The sequence below is a fragment of the Netta rufina genome (genome assembly GCF_964035555.1).
Source record: "Netta rufina genome assembly, chromosome: 1".
In the NCBI taxonomy this organism is placed as follows: Eukaryota; Metazoa; Chordata; class Aves; order Anseriformes; family Anatidae; genus Netta; species Netta rufina.
Window position 1 is genome coordinate 124,874,743 of NC_140123.1, and position 10,007 is coordinate 124,884,749.

Genomic DNA, 10,007 nt, shown 5'->3' on the forward strand with positions numbered 1-10,007 from the left:
TAGAAGGGTATATATATAGAGATACGCTTGTATTTTGCTCATGCACTTAATTTGTCCATCTTGTGGAACTGATTGTATATGCTTCTTTTATCCACCTGAATTACAATAAATTACTTCGGGATCGTGGTGTTGTTTGCTTGTGTTTTTTTTTTCAAGCTGGACTAATTTTTTATTTTTATTTTTTTTCCTGAGGGACAGTCTTATGGCTCAAACCTGCATTTCTCCCTTTGGTCTAGGAAGTAAGTTTGGGGAAAGGGGTGACAAAGAATTTTGTGGAACAAAGGATATTTGGACTGCGTAAGCCAGCAGATGCCTTTGGGAAAGCCCTCCCTGAAATGTCTCTCTGTTGTCTCAAAGAAATGAGAAGAGGGACTGGAAAGCCCAGGAAATTGACAATGGAAGCAGAAGAAAGAAAAATGCTGTTAAAATAGGTAGACAGAAGTCTTGTCTTTGTATAAGGTAATTCTCCTTTCTGCTAGAGATGGGTCATAGAGGCCTTAAGGTCCTACAGCTGTCACTGACTGTACTCCAGGTTTGCTAATTTGCTCTGGGCTTGCTGGGGAGAGGCAGAAAGAGACACAGTGCTGCAGAATGGCTGGTGCTAGAGGAGGGGGTTTCGCTGTCACCATCATCTCAGCAGGGTAGAGTTGAAAAAAAGCACAGGTGGCTACAACGGCAGAGCCACCACCTGTGAGCTGGGGGAAGTCTACCAGTCACCCTCCCTGTCTGAAAGCTGCCACAGCCACTGCTGCCCCTGCAGAGGGGACGCAGCTGTGGCAGCAGGTGTGAGCCAGCCCCTGGGCAGCCACCACCAGTGCCCTGCTGGCTCCTCCACCACCGTCTTCACACGACACGGTGCGAGGAAGGCACACCGATGTCTTTTTCCTTCCCATAGTCTGTGCTTGTGCACACAAAACTACACTGATTTTAGAAAAGAATAGTTCAGTTGGAAGGGACCTACAAAGGTCATCGAGTCCAACTGCTTGACCACGTCAGGGCTAAAGAAAAGCTGAAGCATCTTGTTAAGGGCATTATCCAAATGCCTCCTGAACGCTGACAGGCGTGGGGCCACCACCTCACCAGGAAGCCTGTTACGGTGTCCAGTTTTGGAAAAACCCCAGTCCACACCCTGCACACGCTCTTGCTCTTGTCCTGTCCCTGAACTGCCAGCTTGCCTCGGGTGCCAGCTGATGCCCATCAGTCTGCTCAGCAAGACAGGATGGGGGTTTAAGGAGAGGTCAGCTCTCAGAGCTGTAAGAAGGGAAATGAGCACAGTGTCAGGGGTGCTCAGTGTAACGATTATGCCAAAGTGCTTGGAATATTCCCCTCAGCCAAAACCAACAACCTCTGTTGTCCAGACCCTTTTTCTTCTCTAACTGTCTCCCCTGCCTCCCCAATTTATTATGCCTCCCCCTTGACTGCAGTGTGAGGCCCCACTGCCTCGTGCTCCCTGCAGCAAAGCGCTCCCATCCCTCAGCATTCAGAGCCAAATGGCCCCATGTGTTTCTTTCCATGTCCCCAAGGTCTAGAAGGGAGGACGCTGTGTGCTTAACCCTCTCCTCATTTCACTTTATCTCACTGCTGAAATCCCAACCTATTTTTGAACTTTTTTTTTTTTTAAGTGATTTCTTGATGTTCAGATAACTCAGACATACTTAGACAAGCTAGGAGAATTGGTAGTAAAATTAATATTGCAATTCTGTGTTACAAATACGAAGCAAAGAAATCATTTTGGCTCCCTCCTGACATTATAGGTTCCCAGATTAACAGGTCAGGAACTTCTAGTTATTCTCTCCATGTAGTGTTTGGGGATTTTAAAAAGTAGCACAATTACATTCTAAAATGACATCTTTACATCCCTTACGGACAGGAACTCACTGCCTCAGGCCAAAAGCACAGAAGGGATGAAAAAGGGGTCAGTAAAATAGAGAAGACAAGAACATAGAAAGCATGACATCAGGCAGGTTGGGCGTAGGGGAAACGGGAGGATATATACACCTCTGCCAAAGATCATGCGGCTTTATAACCACCACATGTCTGACAAGCCTATGCTGGTACTTCCTTTTCTCAAGGAAAATATTAAGTACAAATATTTATGAATGACAGAGGAAAGACTCTTTTAGAATGTGCCCACCTGAGGCAAAGCATCCAGCTGAAAACAAACATTCACAAGTTTGAATCCTCTTTTTTTTTTTTTTTTTTTTTAATATGGCAAGCCCTTAATATTTCTGTGTTGCTCATGTCCAGCATTAGACAATGTCTTCTGTCTCCCGAGCTGAGCTATTAGCACTTGCCCATTTTGCAGATGAATTAACTGAGAAATCTCGCTAAATCTTTTCATACAGCGCTAGAAATAGAACCTAAGGTTTGGATATGATAAATCTACATTGCAGTTGCTGTCTTTTCTGGTCAAATATGCTAATGTATCTGCTTGGCTGGCTTACTGTTAGCCATTAACCACACCCTGCTCAAAGAGCCAGAAAGGATGCCAGGAAACCTGCGAGCAAGCATACCAGTATCGCCTCACAAGTGGCTGTGTAAACCTTAGAGTTCACTTTGGGGCTCTGCGCCTGGATTTAACTGAATACATGATCTGTAAGAAACATGGGAAGCTTCCCATGGTCACTAGCAAAGACACAAGGAAGAGCTGCAGACCATCAAAGCCCTGCCATTAGAAGTGGATTTGGTTATTCCATTAATGCTTCTGTTAATGCTTTTGCTTTTATGATGTTGGTGCTTGTCTCTTGTTAATGAGATCTGTTCCTTTAGGCATAAAAGGCAACCACTGTGTACAGCATTTTCCTTGCTTTTCAGAGCTGCTGTCCGGAAAGAACTGATCTATATGCAGTGAACTTTTCCAGAAAACAATTTTACAATTTGGCATGGTAACAGCAGTGTTTCTTTGGGCCTGGACGCATTAGGATATTCTGGTAGGGTACTGAGCCTTTGGACAGCAGATCACTGGTTGGAGTCCAGCCTGACTTTGTAGGCATTAGAAATCACTCCAGTCTCTGTAAGTCCTTCTAGGAGATGAGTCCGGGGGGATTCACTTCTAGCATTTCTATCTTTTATTCAGAGGTGGTCAAAGCACCAAATAAAACCTATTTTCATCACAACTTGTGTATTTACACAGATTAAACCATAGAGAAATCCATTCAGATGAGATGGACAAATGGACTAGCATCTGCTTCAGAGTATGACAGCCCTAGGCTAAATGCTCTCCTTACCAGAGGGTTCATACCACTTCACAGTAAATCTTCAATTTTGTGTTTCCATGCAAGCTAAGAACCCAGGCACATTTTCAATCACCAGAAGCCCCCTTGAGAAAGCAGGACCTGTCCCCATCCAGCTTTGCTCACATCTCTCTGGGCAGGTGTAGCCCAAGCCACGAAAAGGGCTACAGGATGCTATCACCTGCAGGGAGCTGAGGCAGGAAGGCAGCGCAGAAAGTGCCAGGAGCTTGGCTTGCAGTTCCCCTGAGATAACAAGCGGATTTATTCACCCACATAGGCGGGCTTACAATTCACACTACGGAGACTCAACTTCTGAATCACGACGGTAACGTGGAAGCTATCACATTAAAGAATTCATACAAATGACATTATTGGAGCTGCACGAGTGTTTACATTTAGGGATATAGACCTTCTCCCTTCAAGGCATAAACCTGCTGCAAATGATAGGAGTTGAGAAGTGATTGAAGAGGTTGAAATGATCGTGGCTGTCCCTTCCTACACGTCTCTGGCTCCTGGTAGACCAGCTGCTGAGATGAACAACCACGGGGCTGTTCCACCGGGCTGCTCCTGCATGCCAAGGAGCAGTCACAGCAGCTAACGCAGGTCGTAGGGAGAGCACCTCTGGAACTGCCTCTCCACTGAGAGCTGGGCCTGAGCTGTCTTGCCCAAGGGTCTCTTCTCCTGCTGATGAGATTCTCTGGTACCCAAGGCTCTTGGGATGGATGCAGCCAACACTGACAGCGGTGCGTGCAATCTGACAGGGTGATCGCGCTGGGCAGGCCCTGAATCCGCTCCCTCCCTCCTTCCCTTCCCTCTTGCCGCTGCCTGCCCGCCCCCCCGGCTGCTCGGCCCCCGCCGTCGCCCCGCCCGGCGGGCGGATGGCCGGAGCCAGGGGCCGGGGCTGCTGCTTGCGGCGGCCGCTGCGGCGGCCGGGGGCGGCGGAGCTGGGCGTCGCCATGGCAGCTCCGGCAGAGGTAGGATGGGGCCCCCACCGCCACCGCGATCGGCCCCCGGCCTCGCCTCCACCGGGATGGGCCGGGCTGGGCTGGGCTGGGCTGGGCTGGGCTGGGCTGGGCTCGGCCGCCCCCGGCACCCCGCGAGGTGCGGGGCAGCGCCGAGCATCGCACGCCCTGCTCCGGGGGCGCTGCGGCTGGGGAGGGCGGCGGGGGGGGGGGGGGGCTGCGAGGAAATGCGGCCCCCCGGGGTTAGCGGGGAGGCCTAGCTGCAAACGTGTGATGGTGTCGTGGGGGGGGAATAGGGCTGAGAGGAGCGGGGACAGCTCCGACAAGCCACCGTGGGGTGCTCTGCTGCAAGCGGGGGAAAGCCGCAGGTGGTTAGCGAGAAATCAGGGAGAGCCAAAAGGATGGGGAGGGTGGGAGATGGGAGCAGCTCGCACGGCCTCGGGGTCTCAGGGGGACTGAGTTTGGGTCAGTTTGGGGTGAGGCCGCTGTCCCCGCAGGGCACAAGTGCGAGGTGTGTTGTGCTGCAGGGCCGTGGGGTTTCGGTGCGGTGCTGGGGTCGGGTGGGATGGGCAGGTTGGAGTCCGGAGTGCTGACAGCGAGAAGCAGGGGTGCAAAGGCTGGCGTGGCGGTGGGAGCTGCACATCGGGAGCAGGGGGTGTTGGCACGGGTGTTTGGGAATGGCAGGGAGCAATGCAGATGAGGGCATCGGTTTAAAAGACGGCATTATTAATATGCTGGGTGGGGAGCCTAGGACTGGAACAGCAGGGAGAACAGGGTGTCTGAGGAGCTCGGGAAGGGCCAGAGGTATGCAGGTACCGGCACAAATCTGGGTCTTCTGTTCCCTGAAAGACACAGGAAGAGCTCTGCAAAGCCTAAGTCATGACAATGTGTTTGTGTGGGCAAGGAGAGAGATCTAGGAAGATGGTACGATCTTAAATTACTTTTTTTTTTCTTTTCTCTCTTCTACAGTGAACCTCCTGCCCTGAATCTCCAAGGGAACCTTTGTAAAGGATCTTCCCCTCCCCGCCATCTCCTTATTGTTTGCTAGCTCTGCCCTGCGCTGTGCAGGGAAGCTTGAAAGAGCAGGCTGAGCCCTGGAGGACAGCAAAAAGGACAATGCAGTGAGGGTGCTGCGGGGTCTGGGCTAGGAAACTCCCTGAATCTTCTTCCTCACCCTTCACTCTCCGTCGATGGCTCTCTGACACTCTTGCCAGCACCTCTACCTAGCCACGAGTGTGGCATTTGGTCAGACAGAGGTTACACACTGTGTATACACCACCCTCACCTTTTCTGTGGGACCTTCATCTTCTCTGAAACTCTTTGCTAGTTCCTCGTTCACTAGGACACTGGGCAACAGGCACCCACTGCTGTCAAACTGTCCGAAGTGCCAGCAGAAGGTGTCCGGGCAGCACGTGAAGTAAGGGGAGCTTTTTCTTTGGGGGAAGAGTAGAGAAAGGTAATGAAATAGATGGAGAGGAAAAGCAAAAGTGAGCATGAGAGACTGAGGGAAGAAGCACCGACAAGTGTTCATGAGAAGGAACGAAGGTGGCAGAAAGAAAGAGAACGGAAAAAACAGGTGAAAGAGTTAGAGCGAGTGAAAGAAATATAAGCAAGCAAAAGGGAAGGGGGGCACTGAAAGTGAGACAGAGCTGAAGGCTGTTACGCCTCGCAGCTGGTGACAATGCCTTGAGGAACCCCCCAGCGTGCGTGCAGCGCAGATGAGGAGGGACGTGGTTCCCCCCGTGCAGAGTCCCTTTGGCCCTCTTACAGTAACCCCGTGGCAGGGACAGGGCGCAGCCTAGCAGGGGCGGCAGCATGGGGGACTCTGAATCAGAGTCCACCTTGCACAACAACTCACTGTGGTGGCTGGCATGCGGGATGCTAGCCTTGTTGGCCAACTCTTGGATTATCCTCAGCATCACAGCCAAACAGCAGAAACACAAGCCCCTGGAGCTGCTGCTCTGCTTCCTTGCTGGGACTCACATCCTTATGGCAGCGGTACCCCTCACCACCTACGCTGTGGTGCAGCTGCGGCGCGAGTCCTCCGACTATGACTGGAACGAGAGCATCTGCAAGGTCTTTGTCTCCACCTACTACACCCTGGCCCTGGCCACCTGCTTCACGGTGGCCTCCCTCTCCTACCACCGCATGTGGATGGTGAGGTGGCCAGTCAACTACCGGCTGAGCAATGCCAAGAAGCAGGCTCTGCACGCCGTCATGGGCATCTGGATGGTGTCGTTCATCCTCTCCACCCTGCCCTCCATCGGCTGGCACAACAACGGCGAGCGGTACTATGCCCGCGGCTGCCAGTTCATTGTCAGCAAGATCGGGCTGGGCTTTGGCGTCTGCTTTAGCCTCCTGCTCCTCGGAGGAATCGTCATGGGCTTGGTGTGTGTGGGGATCACCTTCTACCAGACCCTGTGGGCGCACAGAAGGCGCCAGCAGTGCCGCCATCAGAGGGCAGAGGAAGCATCGTCCTGCTCATCAGCACACAACACTTTCAACGTGCCAGCCATCGTGGTGGAGGACGTGCGGGGCAAAAGGAGGTCCTCGCTGGACGGCTCTGAGTCAGCCAAGACCTCCCTGCAGATGACCAACCTCATCAGCGCCATCGTCTTCCTGTACGACACGCTCACCGGGGTGCCGATCTTGGTAAGCAGCGAGCTCTCCCTGCCCCTTCGCAAAGCCTGCAGCTAAACTAGATTTCTGTCTGTCTCAGGTTTTAGAGAAGAAGCTCTGCCTCCCGTCCACCAGCCACACAGCTGCCACATCTGAATCTTGTGTTACTCTGAGGGGGGATTTTAAAAAAGGTTGAGGTAGTTCTCTCGCCCTTCCACAGGAACATTTTCCTAAGACAGGTCCAACCCTGGGAAATACACACCACAGCCGAAAGCACTGTGAAAGTTTTAAGTGGCCAAGAGGAGACTGGAGAGGAGATTATTCTGCAAATGTACAGGAATGCACAGGGGCATCTACCCTTGTAAAAAGGATGAGATTTCTGTCTCTTCAGTTTGCTTCTGGAGAACAGATACACCAGCTTTAACAGCTGTTGTAGAGAGTTGTCTTTTTTCCTTCTGCTAGTGTGTTTGTAGTCAGCATTCAGGTTTTGGCTGGCTGGTCGGTTCTCTGCAAAACTGGAGAGCTGAGGAAGTTCTTAAAATGAACTATTAAGAGAACAGAGGCTTTAATCATATATTTTTTTTTCCAGTCTCTGTGTCTTTTCTTTGTACCTATTTAGCTTCAGCTCATAATGAGCACAGGGAAGAAGGGATGGTAACACCAAGTCTCATATTAGAGAGATCACAGCGCACAATACGCTCCAGCAAACCATGAACAATTTTTCAAAGGGGCATGGGGTATTAACTTGATGAACCCTTTACTGACAGATGATATTCTACTACAGAAGTGACTCTTGTTATCCTTCTCCTTTGATCCCCATTTCTGTCTCCTTTATTGGCCTTGTCTCTCTCTCCTACCGACAAGGTTGTGAGCTTTTTTAGCCTGCGCTATGACACGGCCCCCACCTGGATGGTCCTCGCCGTGCTCTGGTGCTCCATGGTGCAGACCCTGCTGCTCCCCTCCTTCATCTGGTCCTGCGAGCGCTACCGAGCGGATCTCCGCACCGTGTGGGAGCAGTGCGTGGCTATCATGTCTGAGGAGGACGGAGATGACGGTAAGCCCCTCACTGTCCAACATTCACCTTTCTTCAATAACCCCCTTCCCAAAATACTACAGTGGCCTGCCTTGGGAAAGGGACATAATGGCACTGGGAGAGATGTTGTGGGCGGCTGTATGGGATTCCTGTTAGAGTTTGGATTCAGTAAGCAGGTATTATTTAAAAAATTATTTTGAAAATTTATTCTGGAGCAGGCTCTGCCATTCGCTTGCTGCCTTAGGACTCGCTAGCATCCCAGCAAAATCAATGCAACAACCTACAGATTAGATAAAAGAGTAGAGACAATGTGTAGCTGTCAAACCACACTGAAAGAGACACACCCCCAGGCCTCAGCCCAACTTGCTGATACAAAGGTCCAAGTTCTGGCAGGGAGAGATTGCAAAGTGAGACAGAAGAAACAAGGTGGTCTTTGTATCCTTTAGCCCTGCTGGCAGCAGAAAGAAAAGGTCCTTGTTCAGCGATGAGTCTCGATGGCTGCAAGTAGTGCAGCAGAAGTCAGACAAGCGTTAGGATGGCATCAAGGTGTCCTGATAATGCTCATCTTCTGTCTGAGAAGTGTTGCCTGTCATTCTCTTTGCCAACAGATGGCGTGTGTGACGATTATGGTGATGGCAGGATCTGCAAAGTGAGATTTGATGCCAACGGTGCTGCAGCTGTGAAGCGGGACTCTCGGGATATCAAACTGCTACCCATGCACCACATGTTGTTGCCCCAGGACAAGGTGCATTATCTGCAGGTGAGCTGCCGGCTGTCGGGGCAGCCCCACGACCCACCTCCTTCCCTGTCGGTCTCCCGTATGTTTGTGTTCTGTGGACTCTCCTCTCTCGGAAGGCCTCAGATACTCCCCTTCCGTTCTGCCTCTTCTCCAAGTCTTCCATCAATCACCTGCCTCCTTCTCCATTTCCCAGGTCCCTATCTCCCGGAGAATGTCACATGATGAGACTAACATCTTCTCCACCCACCGCTCCACTCCATCCTTCCTACACAAGTGGTCTTCATCTGACGACATCCGCATTTCCACCCCCCGCAAGCCTGGAGTCCCCAGCTTCTTGCCTCCTCAGCTGCATGACTACCAGCACCGCCGGCGGCCCCCGGAAGACGAGCTGACAACCCTACGGCAGTTTTTGGAGGGGGGGCTGGTGCCGCGGGTGTCCAGCTCCAGCGCCTGCTTCTTCCGAGATGAGATCACCACCTTCATCGACGAGACGCCGCAGCCCACCCCAGCCTGCAGCCCACGGCACTCCCGTCTCTCGCTGGCATCGCGCCGCGAGCGCCGCCTCTCCCTCGGCAGCAGGGAGGAGGAGAGCGCCGACCGGCCGCGGCGCTGCTCGCTGGCCGGCAACGAGGCCTGGCATCGGCAGGACGGGGAGCAGGCGCCACGGGAAAGGACGCCTGAGGCCTGCGAGGCACAGACCTTCCAGGAGCCCAAACTCTGAGAGACAGCATCGGAAATGTGCAGTGCCATCACGATTTTTAAATGAAACTCCAGACGTCCCCCTAGTCCCGGGACCCCGAGTACTAATTCGCATTCTCATCTTTCTCGCCAGCAGGCAGGAAACGCGGCACCCCGTGGTGGTGGTGGGGTAAAAGAAGTGTGACAGACCTGCAGAACGGAGCTCTACAGACACGGACACGGACCTGTGCCTGCTCGCAGGTTACAGAGGCACCTGCCGCCGCCACAGCCACTTGGCACCCTTGCCGGTCCCGTCCCCTTGTGAACTCCACCCTCGCATTCGCTCTGCCCTGAGAGACGAGGCAGGCACGGAATGGTATTAAAATTCTATATTTGGAGTGTCGATCGTGTCTGTTTTTAAAATAATATATTAGCAATAATCTTGTTTCCACGGAAACAGAATGATTGGCCCAACGCTTAACGAAGCTTTGCTGGCTTCTGGAAGGGAAAGACGCCAAACGTGCAAGGCTCCCTCCCGCAGCAGTGCGTCCGGAGGGCAGAGGATTGCCAACAGCACGGGGAAAGGGAAGGAGGCTTGTGTTGAGGAGTTGTGATGGGGTGAAGAGATTCCATGTCAGGAGAGACTTAGGCTGCCTGTAGCTAAACGGGAGCTTGCCTCTGTGATCTTTGAGGCAACCTCTGGCTTGAAAACATGTTATCTCCGGAAAGACCCCGAGCGGTGA

General features: G+C 52.3%; 1 protein-coding gene across 1 annotated transcript; it reads left to right on the forward strand.

Annotated features, from left to right (window-relative positions):
- Positions 1-6,010: 6,010 nt before the first annotated feature.
- GPR162 (G protein-coupled receptor 162) lies at positions 6,011-9,307 on the forward strand (the record flags this gene model as incomplete). Its single annotated transcript, XM_084291849.1, has 4 exons — positions 6,011-6,847; positions 7,679-7,868; positions 8,456-8,607; positions 8,780-9,307. 4 exons carry the CDS (start codon positions 6,011-6,013, stop codon positions 9,305-9,307), a joined length of 1,707 nt encoding a protein of 568 aa, XP_084147975.1.
- Between the last annotated feature and the right edge of the window lie 700 nt (positions 9,308-10,007).